This window comes from Raphanus sativus, chromosome 3 (genome assembly GCF_000801105.2).
Source record: "Raphanus sativus cultivar WK10039 chromosome 3, ASM80110v3, whole genome shotgun sequence".
Lineage (NCBI taxonomy): Eukaryota > Viridiplantae > Streptophyta > Magnoliopsida > Brassicales > Brassicaceae > Raphanus > Raphanus sativus.
In genome coordinates, this window is record NC_079513.1 from 2,392,340 (window position 1) to 2,407,552 (window position 15,213).

General features: G+C 30.9%; 2 protein-coding genes across 2 annotated transcripts; one reads left to right on the forward strand and one right to left on the reverse strand.

Annotated features, from left to right (window-relative positions):
• Positions 1-5,850: 5,850 nt before the first annotated feature.
• On the reverse strand, positions 5,851-6,987 carry LOC108844551 (F-box protein At4g05010). The gene is given in 6 exon segments (XM_018617822.2): positions 5,851-6,232; positions 6,235-6,346; positions 6,440-6,514; positions 6,591-6,692; positions 6,694-6,788; positions 6,791-6,987. Coding segments are annotated over 6 exon segments (522 nt in total). The 5' UTR covers positions 6,849-6,987; the 3' UTR covers positions 5,851-6,152.
• A 4,071-nt stretch (positions 6,988-11,058) lies between these two features.
• LOC108847701 (monothiol glutaredoxin-S17) lies at positions 11,059-14,990 on the forward strand. The gene is made up of 3 exons (XM_018621022.2): positions 11,059-11,320; positions 11,392-11,466; positions 13,660-14,990. The coding sequence occupies exons 1-3, from the start codon at positions 11,150-11,152 to the stop codon at positions 14,848-14,850; spliced, it is 1,437 nt and encodes a 478-aa protein (XP_018476524.1). The 5' UTR covers positions 11,059-11,149; the 3' UTR covers positions 14,851-14,990.
• The last annotated feature ends 223 nt before the right edge of the window (positions 14,991-15,213 follow it).

Below are 15,213 nucleotides of genomic sequence, written 5' to 3' on the forward strand. Positions count from 1 at the left end.
CACTCTTACTCTGCTTTTCTCTTGATCGGATTTTCTACAGTAGCTAGCTGCGAGATCTCGAATTTTCTTCAGATTAAGACGCCTTCAATATCGAGCAACAAGAACAAACCCTAGAATCTTATCTGGATTTGCTTTGGAAACAGGGAAAATATCTTTGAAGTGGTTACTTTTCTTTTAGAAAACGTGTTTTAATCAGCCAAAAGCCCCACTTTACTAAAGGTGCACAATAGCAAACGAGGAGAGAAGCCCAAAAGAGGGAGCCAGCTATATTACGCCGAAAGAGAAATCAACTTGGACAGAAATCAAACACCTACTATTTTTCGTTAGTTTATATATTTATAGTATATATTTATAAGATTTTTACAGTTTTTAAAACTTATCTTAAATAAAAAATTATTATAATTTTTTTATAAAAAATAATTTAATGTAATATATATAATTTTGAACAAATTGTTTTCTAAACTATTTTTTATAAAATTTGATTTTGTAAATATTTAGAACTATATAATCTAAAAAGATATGGTATAATATGTTATATGATATATGATAACTCATTTTAAAAGTCTGAATGGTAACTTACAGAACAATTGTCGCACGGTCTTAGCAGCAACAAAACATATAGATATATAAGTATATGAATGTTATTTTTTAACATAAAATATATTATATAACGTTATCGTTTAGTAACCCTACGTTGTATGAAAAAATATGTCACTATTGAACATAAAATATGTTATATAATGTTATCATGTAGTGAGCATAACGTTGTGTGATAAAATATTTTTATAAAAATAATATCACACGAAATGTTGAATAATAGTACGATTGTAATGATTAATGGTATGTTAAAAAGTAATTGTATAATTTATATGGTTTAGGAAATCTGATTTCTTTCGCATATATATGATAAATAAGTACATATTTGAACTAAATAAATATTTCTGAATCTATTTCTGTTATAAAAATATTATGGTTTTATAAAAATTGAGAAACTTAGAATATTTAAATAAATATCATTATATATATATTTGATACCATTTTAGAAATCTGATTTCATTTTTGTAATGTGAGTCAAACTTTAAATGTATAATTTTAACATCTGTTTATTTCAATATATTAAATATTATTATTTTTGATTGTAATTGAAAAAATCCAGGATAGTTTAATAAAAATATATACAATCAAAATTAGTTTTAGAACTTAAAATATTTTGATAGGCTACTATTAATATATTTGAAATTACCTAACCAACATTTTAGAGAAGCCAACCAGTGAAAATTTGATTGATAGCACAATTTGATAATGAGTATTATATTACCGCATGTGTTAACTAAAATATATATCTAATATACTAATGTGTGATATAAGAAAATATAGTATAATGTTGTACAATTATATTATTAGGGAGTCTAAATTTTTTATGATTTGGAAATGATTTATTTGAACGCAAAGGTTACATATCGACATACAGTATATACAAAATCTATTTTCCATGTTTTTTTAGACCATAATATATAGAGAAACATATTTATGATAGATCAGATATGTCCCATAATTTTTTTAAAAAGTAAACAAATATCTAACAGTTAGAATATTAATATATTTCCTAAAATATTAGAGAAAGATCTTGGTAAAGATACGTGTGATATGCTGCCAATAAAAAGATACGTATGATACACCCGTAGGGTTACATTTGGTTGTTATAATAAATTTAGTTATATGTTATATAGGTTGGACTAAAAAATAAAAGGGTGCAACAACCTTTTTAAGTAGATTTTTTCAGACTGATTCTCTTTTAATAGTATAGATTATTTAATGTCGCTTAAATATTTTTAATCGATCTCTCCAGTATATTATATTCCTTATTTTTTTAAATTATGTTAAGGTTTTTTTTGCAACTATGTTATAAGGTATGTTTTAGAGAGAAAAGTGTATTACTTTATATAATAGTGTTTTCCATGTTCAGTATAAATTATTATCTAAAACAAATATTTTAAAGAATTTATGAAATAGTTTATTATTGATTAAACGGTTTAAAATATATAAGATAGTGTTTTAACATAGAAAATATAACAATTAACTAATTTTAATTAGTGTACAGAAACTCAAAACATGGAAGAATATCTTCTCTATTAAAAGAAAAATACCAATTTTATTTACTATAAAATAGTCATACTAGGTCTATATATTCAATTACATTTTTTGATTATTTACATTAGTTTATTTAATTTATAACATTTCTAAATAATTATAAGGATATTAATAATAAATCTATTTTAACTGTAATTTTAAATTTTAGTTTTAGTAATAACAAAATCTGTTGAAAAAATCTAACAAAATGTTTTTAAGTAAATATTTTTTAATTGATACACTAATTAATTTCGTAATTAGTAGTATAATATTATTATAAACTAATTTTAATAAAAAAAATTATAAAGAAATAAAAAAACTCTATGCTAATTTTATAAGTATACTATATATTATATTAAAATAAAAGTAATAAGTGAATTACATTTAAAAATTATATCAAATTTGTAAACCAATATATTTTGAAAATACTTTTATTTAGATAAATAAATAAAATATTATTCACCTTTTAAAATGATTAATATTCATAAATTATGTAATAATTGTTAGAAAAAATAAAATCGTTAGCATATTTTTAAATTTTATATTTAGAAATATATATTATCTATTTATTTATTTATAAAATGACAGCTAATCTTTATACTTTTTATCCGCACATAATCAAAATCTAGTGTAGATTTAAGATCTATACTTTTTGGGCATCATATAGCTAATCTTTAACTAGAAAAGTTGGTAGTAGTGCTGAGATCGATTGTGCACTATCAATTCTGCGACATCACGTATTACTTAAAAGTATGCTTATTAATCACTTAATCCATAATAGCAAAACCGCACACAAGAACGGATATGGAGGGGCTCACTGTGCCGAACCTACCTCAGCATTTTGAACCTGGGAACAGAGAATTCAATATGCTTTTCCGTTTGGCTATAAATACTAATATGATGAATGATGAAAAAAAAAGAAAAGGAAGAGGGAATTTAGCATCTCTTTCATCGATTCATCATCTATATTCAAGAGTCTGCCAACACATCTCAAGGAACATCAGTTTCGACCTCATTAGTTTATTTGAGAGATATATAGGCATAAGCAACTATCATGAACATGTGACATGAGAGTCTCGATCTAAATAAAGACAAGACTCATGAACTCACCCATATTTTCTAAATACACTACTTTAAATAGATAACCGTAACTTCTAATTTCAAAAAAAAAAGTAGGAAGAAAACCGTTAATTCTTTTTTTCCAAAAGTTTTGTTACGTTGTGCAGGGTAAAATCTCCGCTGACAATGTCCCCACAATTCTTTTGATCTGTTCATCCTCTTTGGCTATCCGAAATTTTAGTATAATTTGTAATAAAAAGGGTGAATTCTTTATTTGGTATCTGCCAACTAGTTGGTATTTATCTAATTTGTGCATGGTGTCGTTTCAGTGATATACATATCTGTTTTGGTTGTAACAATAAACTAAGAAAATAAATCATCTAAGTGACACTTGGTCAAATCCTCATCTTTCACTCGGTGGACTTAGTGGAAGATAATGAGACTGGTAGGTCATCAGTTATTATGAAATCTAAATTAAAGAACAGTTAAGACGATCAGATCGGATAGTGACAGCCTCTTGGGTCACCAAGACATTGTGTGTTGAAGATTGACCCACCTATCATACCAGTATATCTTAATCTCAACTCTCGAGTCTTCCTTTATCTGCTTTTTAGTTAGTCCCACTTCTTAGTTTTAAATACGACGTAAATTGTTCTATATACATATAAGTTAAACTCAGTAATGATTTACCAGGATCAATCACCGATACTTAATAATTTTATGGATTTTTTTATTATTTTGCAAATTCAGACAGACTATAGTATTTGGAATGTGCAAAATAAAATATGCCACAAATCGTGTTATAATCCTATCTTCCCATTTATATCTCTTCCAAAAAATGTTAACCACAAAACCATTTTCGACCGACCACTATCATTAGGTGACGGTGACCTGAATTCCACTACACGTTGTATTTGCAAGATTGTATGGTTCAGGCTGGAGCCACCTAGGTTAGGATAAAGCCCCTTTAGTAGCAATTTAGCATTTTTTTTTTTTGATCAAAAGCATTTGTTTAACCTGGCAAAAGAAGAGTGGATTGATCTACTAAACTCAAATATTTCGAATACAACCTTTTGTTTCGTGAAAGACAGATCATGGATGGATAATTAACAACCTACCTGGCAAAAGAAGAGAGTGGATTGATCTACCAAACTCAAAATATTTCGAATACAACCTTTTGTTTCGTGAAAGACAGATCATGGATCGATAATTTACAACCTTCCAGATAGTAAAAGTGTAGCTGTCGGTGTGGTTTGTGAAATATAAAAGAGTCAGAATTTCGCGAATATACTCTTTTTTGCTATTTTAAAAGCACTTTCCTCTTTTCTCTTTCTAGTTTCTACATCCACATGGAAGAGCAATGTATTAAAAATCTAAAACAATCCATTTACGTGCTGGAATTATATGCATATATGATTTAGGCCTTGATTGTTAGAGCATTAGTATTAGCATTATGCTCTACATTATCCAATCAACATTTGTTTCAAAAACATTTAAAAAATCATTTACTAAATGCTAATGCTCTCCAAATGCTCTCTAGCAAATGCTCTCTAGCAAATGCTCTCATATGAAGCTTTTGGAAGAGCATTTGCATTTATAATTTATATATTTATGAAATAAATATAATTAGTTCATTTATTTGATTTAATAATATTATAAAATAATTTTTATATCCAGAAAATGAAGTTTCATTTCTAAAATAAATTTACAATATAAATATTTTTTAAAAAATAGTATTTCACATTTAAAATATAATATAATTATATAAATTATTATATTTTAATGCAAAATATATTTTTAAAATAGATATTTTAATTGTAAATTTTATTTTTAAACAAAATTTTTGATATAAACATAATTTTTGAAATTAGTAAATAAAATAAATTAATTAGATCTCTTTATATATTAATATATATCCAAAAATAAATTTATATTTTATTTATTTTATTTAATAATATTCAAAATTATTTTATAACCAAAAACAAATTTATATTTTTTAAAAATTACATTTATTTTTAAAATAATAATATTTCACATTTAAAATTTAATTTATGTTATTAATTAAAATTCATTATTTTTAATAACAAATATATTATATATATATATATTATAATTAAATAAATAAATATATATATATTAAATTTAATATATATTATTTTAAAATAAATATATTATATACTAATTTTTATAAAAAAAATTAAAATTGTATACTGCTACTGCTCTACCAATCATCTTATTAAAATTTTAATGAGAGCATACAGCTTCTGCAGCATACTGCTTCTACAGCATACTGCTACTGCTTCTTCATCTGTTGTACCAATCGAGGCCTAATAATTTGATGTACCACGACTTATTCACATAAAATTTTTTCAGATTCATTCAATGGCTTCACTTACATATTCCCGCTATTTTAAATTAGTTGATGTTTTCAAATTTTCATGCATATTAAAATAAATGATTTTTATTATAAATACATCATTTTCATAATGAACAATTTTCAAATAATTTTAAATCACCAATTTAATAAATTTACAACTTATCATATTATTAATGATTAAAAATATAGAAGATTGTAAACTTTTATTTTTCCGAAATATTTTTTTCTAGAACATTAATTAAAACAAAAGAATGTATAATAAAAATATGATAAAAGTCAAGAAATAGCAGAATTAAACTTAATCTTAACAATTTAAACAGAAAAGGACAAAACAAATACTTAGGATACTCTGATCACAACCGAAAGAACTATTCACAAAATATATATTTAAACCTTACAAACTCCGCAAATAATTGTTATATTCACATGATCAGTAAATATAAAAACCTTTTAAAAAGAACTTCAATGATTAAAAAAATTGGAAGCAGAAGCAAAAAAGCAAAACACTCTCGTCTTGTTCTAGTGCTCGTCTTCACATGTACACAAATTAGCGGCTAATCCTTTTTTGTTTTGTTGTCTTTCTTCTTCATTTAAACAAAACCATAGAGATCCTTGATAAGTCTGATCCACGGTTAACCTTCCTCCTTCGAAAAGGTGCGTTAGGAGTTCAATTGCATCATCTTGATCACTCAAACTCGAATCTTTCTCGAGGATCGATGTAAAAGTCAGAGTCTTTCTTGGTGTGCTATAATCAAAATGTGACTTCTTTGCTTCCAATACCTAAATAAATTCACCAAAAAGGAAGAAAAAACTATTAGTTATTGCTTAATTGGAAAGATTGTAGTTTTTAAATTAAAGAAGAAGAAAACTTACAGCATTTCTAATTGTTTTGGAGACACGTTTGAGTCTCGCTAGGTCATCGTGATCAACATGACAAAGGACTCGAATCTGAGAAATTAACTTAATGTCAGAATGAAAACCATAATTTTACAGAGAAATGAGCTTTTCAAAAAATAAAACATACCAAAATATCTTGATGCAGAGACTCAAGAACAGAACTATTGGGTTCTGTCTTAGATCTCTTCAACGTAACCTTCACTGGCGGCGAATCAAGTTGATCGGAATTTTGAAACGGTTTCATTATTAAATTTCGAAAACAGAATCCTTTTGCTCCCCAAACCTCGAGTGAACCTCACAAACCCTAACCTTTCAACTTCTTCTCACTGCCTTGAAGCTTATCCTGACTGAAACTAATCTCAAATTCTCCGTTTGGCAACGCCATAACTCGCAAAATCCAAGGTAGATTAAAACAGTAGAAAATAGAAAAAAAAATTAAAAGATTGTGTGAATCTTCTGAGATGGAAGATATGAGATTTTAAATTAAGAGAAGAAATGGAAGAAAAATAGCTCTTTGGATGAGCTTTTATATTCTTCAGTTTACGCGTAAGTCTTCGAATTAAAAATACTAAAGTGTGACACGTGGCATGTTATTATTGGATTGATGTGTTAGTGGTGGTCGGTCCTTTTCGGCTGGCTTAATAACTGGTTTTTCAACATCACTTTCTTTACACCGTGTTAAATGGGGAGAACCGATCGGATGGGGTAAGCTCACTGATTAATCGGTGTATCTTTATGGTTATCGTCTGACACGTGGTATTTTATAACTTAGTGATGAAGGTTGACTTGTGTCCTTTGGATTCTGCTGAAATGGAGGCTGACGGCGATCAACCTGATTCTCCACATGGGAATGTAAGTATTTTAATGCTCTGTTTGAATGAAAGTACGAAAAGTTCAATGCTTTGTGGGTAAGATTTCCATCGAAAATTGGAGAACAAAAGTTGTCATAAAAGTTTTGTTCAGGGATTAGTGAAAGTGATTAAGCACAAAAAGAGGAATAATATTAGATCTACCATTTGGATGTCATGAATTGTGGTCATCAGATGACTGTTTTTATTTGAGGGAGGGGTGGGGGTTATGGAACATATAATTTCCTTCAATTTCACCATACATGTCGTTTTAAAGTTTTTCAATACAGATTAAAAATTATTAAATTTATTAATTCTATTTCTATTTAATATTTCTTATGCCGTATTTGAATGGTGTTTTAGATTTTAGTTAGGTTTGTATTTGAAAGATAGATATTTTAGAATATAATGAATGCATTAAATTTTTTAAAAATAAAACATATAAATTAGAATGTAAAAGGATGAATGCAAAATATCTGATCCATTTTAAGTTGAATCTGAAAACACTAAATCATGAATTTAAATCCAGAAAAAACATATTATACATAGTTGTCATAATTACATTCTTAAGCTGTGATATGTTGATATATAATTACGATATAATTTTATCCTATCCAGGCCTTAAATCACGATGATGGAAAAATATAATTTTCTTCCATTACACTGTACATGTCGTTTTTTAACAAATTAAAAAATTATTTAAATTATTATTCTATTTCAACTTAATATTTTTACACTGTATTTGAATGATTAATGTTTTAAAATTTAATTAGGTTTGTATTTGAAAGATTGATATTTTAAATATAATGAATTCACTTATTTAAAAAAAAAATAAACTAGAATGTAAAAGGATAAATGATAAAATTATTGGTAAAAACCAAAAAATAATAAATAAAAATGGATTTAATTGTTTTTAATATGTGTGAAAAGCTTGAAACATACTTTTCATATAAAAGAAGGAATAAATTATGTTATCTAATTTTGTTAATTAGACAACTAAAAATAAGAATAAAATGTGTAGAACTATCAAATAAAACAACATTTCTAACGAAACAATTTTAAAATCTAAAACAACAATTAATATGAAACAATGTGAGTACTGTTTATTCGTTCTCATGAATCATGTTTTCTTTTCTATTTAATATGAGTTGCTATTGTTCTTTTCTTTGCATGTTTACTTCATGGTAATATTAACTACTCGATCAACAAATAAAGCTATATATATTATCATCTTAAATAATATCTTTCAATCACAATAAATTTAGTTTCAATATACAGTTAAATATTTCTACTATATATATGAAAGCTTTCAAAAAATTAACGCAATAATGAATTTACAGTTTGGTAAATAAATTTTATATAGAAATAATTTGATATTCTGTAAAAAAATCTTAAAGATCATAAACAATAACTTATCATGATTAGGCCCGCTTGAGCGGCACAACACCTAATAACCTCATAATAAGTCAATAAAAAAATTCATACATAAAACAAACTTCATTTCATAAAGAGCAATGGTTTCTAGTGGTAAATTAGTGCATAATTTGATTTTGTCTCCACTTACCATTTTGTTCGCAACAAACAATTTAAAATATTTAAGGAAATAACCGAAGTTATAATGTTTAGAAGCATGAATATTCTGTCTGTTAAAAACTACTTGCAAATCAATCAAATGTTATATATAACCAAAAACAAAAGATGATTTCATAATCTAGTAGTGCATACACATAAAATAACAAAGAGCTCAAACATAAGAGTAACTCCAATGGTGTTACCCACCATTGGAGTCCTTAGTAATATAATATTTTTTTTTTGTTTTTTGAATAATTAAAGACTTTACTCTAAAATGTATATCCAATAATGTTACCCAATATAGGATCTTTAGGAATTTGAAATTATTAGAGTATGTTGAATACATTGATTACTTGTTCCCTGAAGATTTGCGGACTTTGAACCTCAACATTTTGAAGCTGCTTATAGATGGAAGAAGCAGAAGGTCAATGCTGTGTGAGATGTCTTCATTCATCTCTTGTATCCCCATGCTCACAAGAGCACAATTCATACATGCTTGAAACATATTCTCTCTTGAGGTTCCGAATTGGGTGATCAGTTCATAGCACTCAAGAGCATATTTCAGGTAACTAGTTGCAAAGTAGTGCTCTGCGAGTTTGTTGTAGGCCGCAACGAGAGATTCCTTATTTATATGCATATGCATATGCATATGCATATAGCATACGAAGATAACACAAATATCTAAACACCTAATTGCAACATTGAAAAAATTGGACCAGTGCGGATGCTTTACTTTTACTCTGCATAAGCATTTAAATCACTCATAAACAACAACGAAATGAGGTTGAAACTCAAGTACCTTTTGTAAAAGAATCTCACGCTCTAAGGAACATGTCTTCTCCTTGTTAACTCTAGAAACAGCTACTAACTTGTAGCATTCAGCATCATCAGGCTCATTCTTATTCATAGCGTGGATAACAGATGCTAAAAACCGTACGTCTTCACTTTCCTAATTGTAAGCCATCTTCAAGAGTCTAATCTTTCTCCGTTCTACCACACGCTGAGCGATGAATAGAAGTCTGATTTTCTTCGTATGACCTCGGTACCTAGCGAGGTAACGCTCAATACCGCCATCTTCAGCAAAGCACACACTCATCTCTTTGTTTTTCTTCCTGATCAAACGAAAACCTAGGAACAACCAACGGAACAAAGTTCAATCAACGAACGACAAATCACGGCAACTATTCACGTCCTCCCAGAGGAATACGTGTAGCAGAAATTATCGAGAATCAGAAATTAGATAGAAGCTGGTGAGTTTCAAAGCATAAAAAACCATTCCTGAAATTAATCAACAACGAAGACGTAGATCTCAACCAACATAATACGTTCAATCGGAAAATTTGCAGAAAGGAGGGAAGACGACGATTAAAAAAAACTATTCACTCTCATTGCGAAACTCAAAACTTACAAAGGCGATTTTCGGTACTTTCCAAGGAGCTCGAGCTCGTATCATAGAAGTTAAGAATCTCTACTCGCAGCGTAGACGATGACTGGAGCTAATTTTGAATTCCTTTTCGTCTACAAGATTCTTTTTCTTTCCGTTTTAGCGTTCTCCTATTAGATTTGAAGCGGAGAAGAGAAATCGGAGGAAGGCAGAAGAACACGGAGGTTGGCGATGGAAGTTGGTGATGATGATGATCGTGAGGTGGAGAGGAGATGATAAGGGTAAGTGAAACACTAAGAACTTGTTCCTTAAAATGCCTTAGTTAAAGATTCTTTCTTAACAAGCTCTTGTATTACAATGCTATTATAATCAAATAACACTAAAGACTAGTGTTAAGAATTTGCTTAAATCCCGTATTGCGGTGGTCTAACAAATAATACACAATATCCTTGAATTCGAATTCCTTAACTACTTGCAACTTTTGTAGCTTTAAAATCTTTATCAACAAAACAATCTTTAAAATCACCTTAAATTTAAATTAGTCAAGTAATACAAAACAATTTTTATGAATTTGTCAAAGAATAAGATCCTTCGACAGAAACAAGACACTCGGGGAATATTGCATAAAAATGTCCAGTGTCATGTCAGAATCCAATTCGAGAGGGAGGGTTATTTTGATATTTTTTCTAATTAGATCCTAGTTCTTATGGTTCAGGAAACTTAGAGGATCAATCTAGCAATTTAGCATAAATAAAAAAACCCCTAATTTTTCATCAACTCCTATAACTTTATTTACCTAAAGCTCTCACCTTTCGCTCTCCATCGTCAGAATCAGAAGCATCGAGAGGGTGTAATCTAAAGCAAATCGTAGATCTTCGAAATATGGGCGGTGCGGTGAAGGATGTAGCATCAAAGTCGGAGCTTGATAACATGCGCCAGAGCGGCGCACCGGTCGTGCTCCACTTCTGGGCTTCGTGGTGCGATGCCTCCAAGCAGATGGATCAAGTCTTCTCTCACCTCGCTACCGACTTCCCTCGCGCTCACTTCTTTAGGGTTCGTATCTAATTAACGTCTCTAACCTAAATAAATAGTTTTGTTTGACGCTTATTGCTTCTCTTCCTCAGGTAGAAGCTGAGGAACATCCTGAGATATCTGAAGCTTACTCTGTTTCTGCTGTTCCCTATTTCGTCTTCTTCAAGGTACGTTCCAGCTAAAGTTTAGCCTTTAGATTTAGGGCTTTTGTTTTTATTAGTTTGTGTCTCTGTTTGATTGGTTTTGCTATATTTCAGCTAAAGTTTAACCCTTTAGCTTTAGGGTCTTTGTTTAGGGTTTATGTCTCTGTTAGATTGGTTGGTAGAACAAGAAGGTGGGTCCCCTGAAAATCTAGGTTCTGAGGATATAGGAGAAGAATCAGATGAAATCAAGCTTATTGATTCTTGCTTATGCTTTGTCTGGTTGCAGTTTCTCTGTCTGAATTGTTCAATAATTGAATCCGTTTATGCTCTGTTTTAGGGCTAAAGTTTAGCCCTTTAGCTTTAGGGTTTATGTTTTGATTAGTTTGTGTCTCTGTTTGATTGGTTGGTAATTTTTTTGCTATATTTTCAGGTAAAGTTTAATCCTTTAGCAGGAAAGGATCAAGCTTTAGGGTTTTTGTTTAGGGTTTGTGTCTGTGTTAAAATGGTTGGTAGAACAAGAAGGTGGGTCCCCTGAAAATCTAGGTTCTGAGGATATAGGAGAAGAATCAGATGAAATCAAGCTTATTGATTCTTGCTTATGCTTTGTCTGGTTGCAGTTTCTCTGTCTGAATTGTTCAATAATTGAATCCGTTTATGCTCTGTTTTAGGGCTAAAGTTTAGCCCTTTAGCTTTAGGGTTTATGTTTTGATTAGTTTGTGTCTCTGTTTGATTGGTTGGTAATTTTTTTGCTATATTTTCAGGTAAAGTTTAATCCTTTAGCAGGAAAGGATCAAGCTTTAGGGTTTTTGTTTAGGGTTTTGTGTCTGTGTTAAAATGGTTAGTAGAACAAGAAGGTGGGTCCCTTGAAAATCTAGGTTCTGAGGATATAGGAGAAGAATCAGATGAAATCAAGCTTATTGATTCTTGCTTATGCTTTGTCTGGTTGCAGTTTCTCTGTCTGAATTGTTCAATAATTGAATCCGTTTATGCTCTGTTTTAGGGCTAAAGTTTAGCCCTTTAGCTTTAGGGTTTATGTTTTGATTAGTTTGTGTCTCTGTTTGATTGGTTGGTAATTTTTTTGCTATATTTTCAGGTAAAGTTTAATCCTTTAGCAGGAAAGGATCAAGCTTTAGGGTTTTTGTTTAGGGTTTGTGTCTGTGTTAAAATGGTTAGTAGAACAAGAAGGTGGGTCCCTTGAAAATCTAGGTTCTGAGGATATAGGAGAAGAATCAGATGAAATCAAGCTTATTGATTCTTGCTTATGCTTTGTCTGGTTGCAGTTTCTCTGTCTGAATTGTTCAATAATTGAATCCGTTTATGCTCTGTTTTAGGGCTAAAGTTTAGCCCTTTAGCTTTAGGGTTTATGTTTTGATTAGTTTGTGTCTCTGTTTGATTGGTTGGTAATTTTTTGCTATATTTTTCAGGTAAAGTTTAATCCTTTAGCAGGAAAGGATCAAGCTTTAGGGTTTTTGTTTAGGGTTTGTGTCTGTGTTAAAATGGTTAGTAGAACAAGAAGGTGGGTCCCTTGAAAATCTAGGTTCTGAGGATATAGGAGAAGAATCAGATGAAATCAAGCTTATTGATTCTTGCTTATGCTTTGTCTGGTTGCAGTTTCTCTGTCTGAATTGTTCAATAATTGAATCCGTTTATGCTCTGTTTTAGGGCTAAAGTTTAGCCCTTTAGCTTTAGGGTTTATGTTTTGATTAGTTTGTGTCTCTGTTTGATTGGTTGGTAATTTTTTTGCTATATTTTCAGGTAAAGTTTAATCCTTTAGCAGGAAAGGATCAAGCTTTAGGGTTTTTGTTTAGGGTTTGTGTCTGTGTTAGAATGGTTAGTAGAACAAGAAGGTGGGTCCCTTGAAAATCTAGGTTCTGAGGATATAGGAGAAGAATCAGATGAAATCAAGCTTATTGATTCTTGCTTGTGCTTTGTCTGGTTGCAGTTTCTCTGTCGATTGTGTAAGTTAATGCTATGTTTCAGATAAAGTTTATCACTTTAGCAGTGAAGGATTATGATTTAGGGTTTCTGTTTTGATTTGTTTGCGTCTCTGTTAGATTGGTTGGCAGAACAAGAAGATGTAACCCTAATCAAGCTTTATTGATTCTTCCTTTTGCTTTGTTATGGTTGCAGTTTCTCTGTAGTTTGTTCAAAAAAATGAATCTTGTGTAATGAAAGGTGTAACTTTTTTCTGACTATAAATTTGATTTCTTATTGAAGGATGGCAAAGTTGTGGATACACTTGAGGGAGCAGATCCATCAAGTTTAGCCAACAAAGTTGGCAAAGTTGCTGGTTCTAGCACTTCTAATGAGCCTGCTGCTCCTGCAAGCCTAGGGTTGGCTGCTGGGCCAACGATTCTCGAAACCGTCAAGGAGAACGCGAAAGCTACTTCAAAAGACCGAGCTCAGCCTTTATCCTCCACCACCACGGAAGCTCTCAATACCCGTTTGGAGAAACTCACCAAATCGCACCCTGTCATGTTGTTCATGAAAGGTACTCCTGAGGAGCCTAGGTGCGGTTTTAGCAAGAACGTAGTTAACATTTTGAGAGATGAGAAGGTTGAGTTCGGGAGTTTCGATATACTTTCGGACAATGAAGTCCGTGAAGGTCTGAAGAAGTTCTCTAACTGGCCAACGTACCCTCAGCTCTACTGTAACGGAGAGCTACTCGGTGGAGCTGATATTGTGATAGCGATGCACGAGAGCGGTGAGCTCAAAGAAGCTTTGATAGAAGAAGCTGGGAAAGGAGGAGGGGTGAGTTCAGGCAGCACAGGAGGGTTAAGCGAGACACTCCGAGCTCGTCTCGAAGGGCTTGTCAACTCAAGTCCAGTGATGCTGTTCATGAAAGGAAAGCCAGAAGAGCCTAAGTGTGGTTTCAGTGGGAAAGTGGTTGAGATTCTCAAACAAGAGAAGATCGAGTTTGGAAGTTTTGATATACTCTTGGATGATGAAGTTCGTCAAGGGCTTAAAGTGTACTCAAACTGGTCTAGCTACCCTCAGCTTTACGTCAAAGGCGAGCTTCTAGGTGGATCAGACATTGTCTTGGAGATGCAGAAGAGCGGCGAGCTGAAACAAGTCTTGTCTGAGAAAGGGATCGTTGGAAAACAAAGTCTTGAAGAGAGGTTAAAGTCACTGATTAACTCTGAGAAGGTTATGCTTTTCATGAAAGGCTCACCAGATGAACCGAAGTGCGGGTTTAGCTCCAAAGTTGTGAAGGCACTGAGAGAAGAAGATGTGAGTTTCGGGTCGTTTGATATATTGAGTGACGAAGAGGTGAGGCAAGGGATCAAGAGTTTCTCGAACTGGCCCACGTTTCCTCAGCTTTACTATAAAGGTGAGTTGGTTGGAGGATGTGATATCATTATGGAGCTAAGTAGCAGTGGTGATCTCAAAGCTACTCTATCTGAGTAAGCAAATAGGTTTTCCCTCCTTTTTTTTTGCCTTGGTTAGAAGATTCTGTTTCTGGTAATAATATGATTAGGTGTTGCAAACATTGTTGTTACTTAAGGTTTGTGTGGTTATTTATATGATTGATCAAACATTTTTTCGCATGTCTTTTTTTTTATTTTTGTGTTTGGAGTTATTTTCTTTACAATCCTCTCTAAAAGGTTAAATCTCCCAACTTCGTATTATTCCATTTACACCAATGAATTTTATATTCCACTATGAGAGTACACTCTTATCTGAGTAAGCAATAGTTTATCTGTCCTTTTTTTTGCCTTGATGTGGTAATAATATCTTTAAACGTCGGTGTTACTTAAGGTTTCTGTGGTT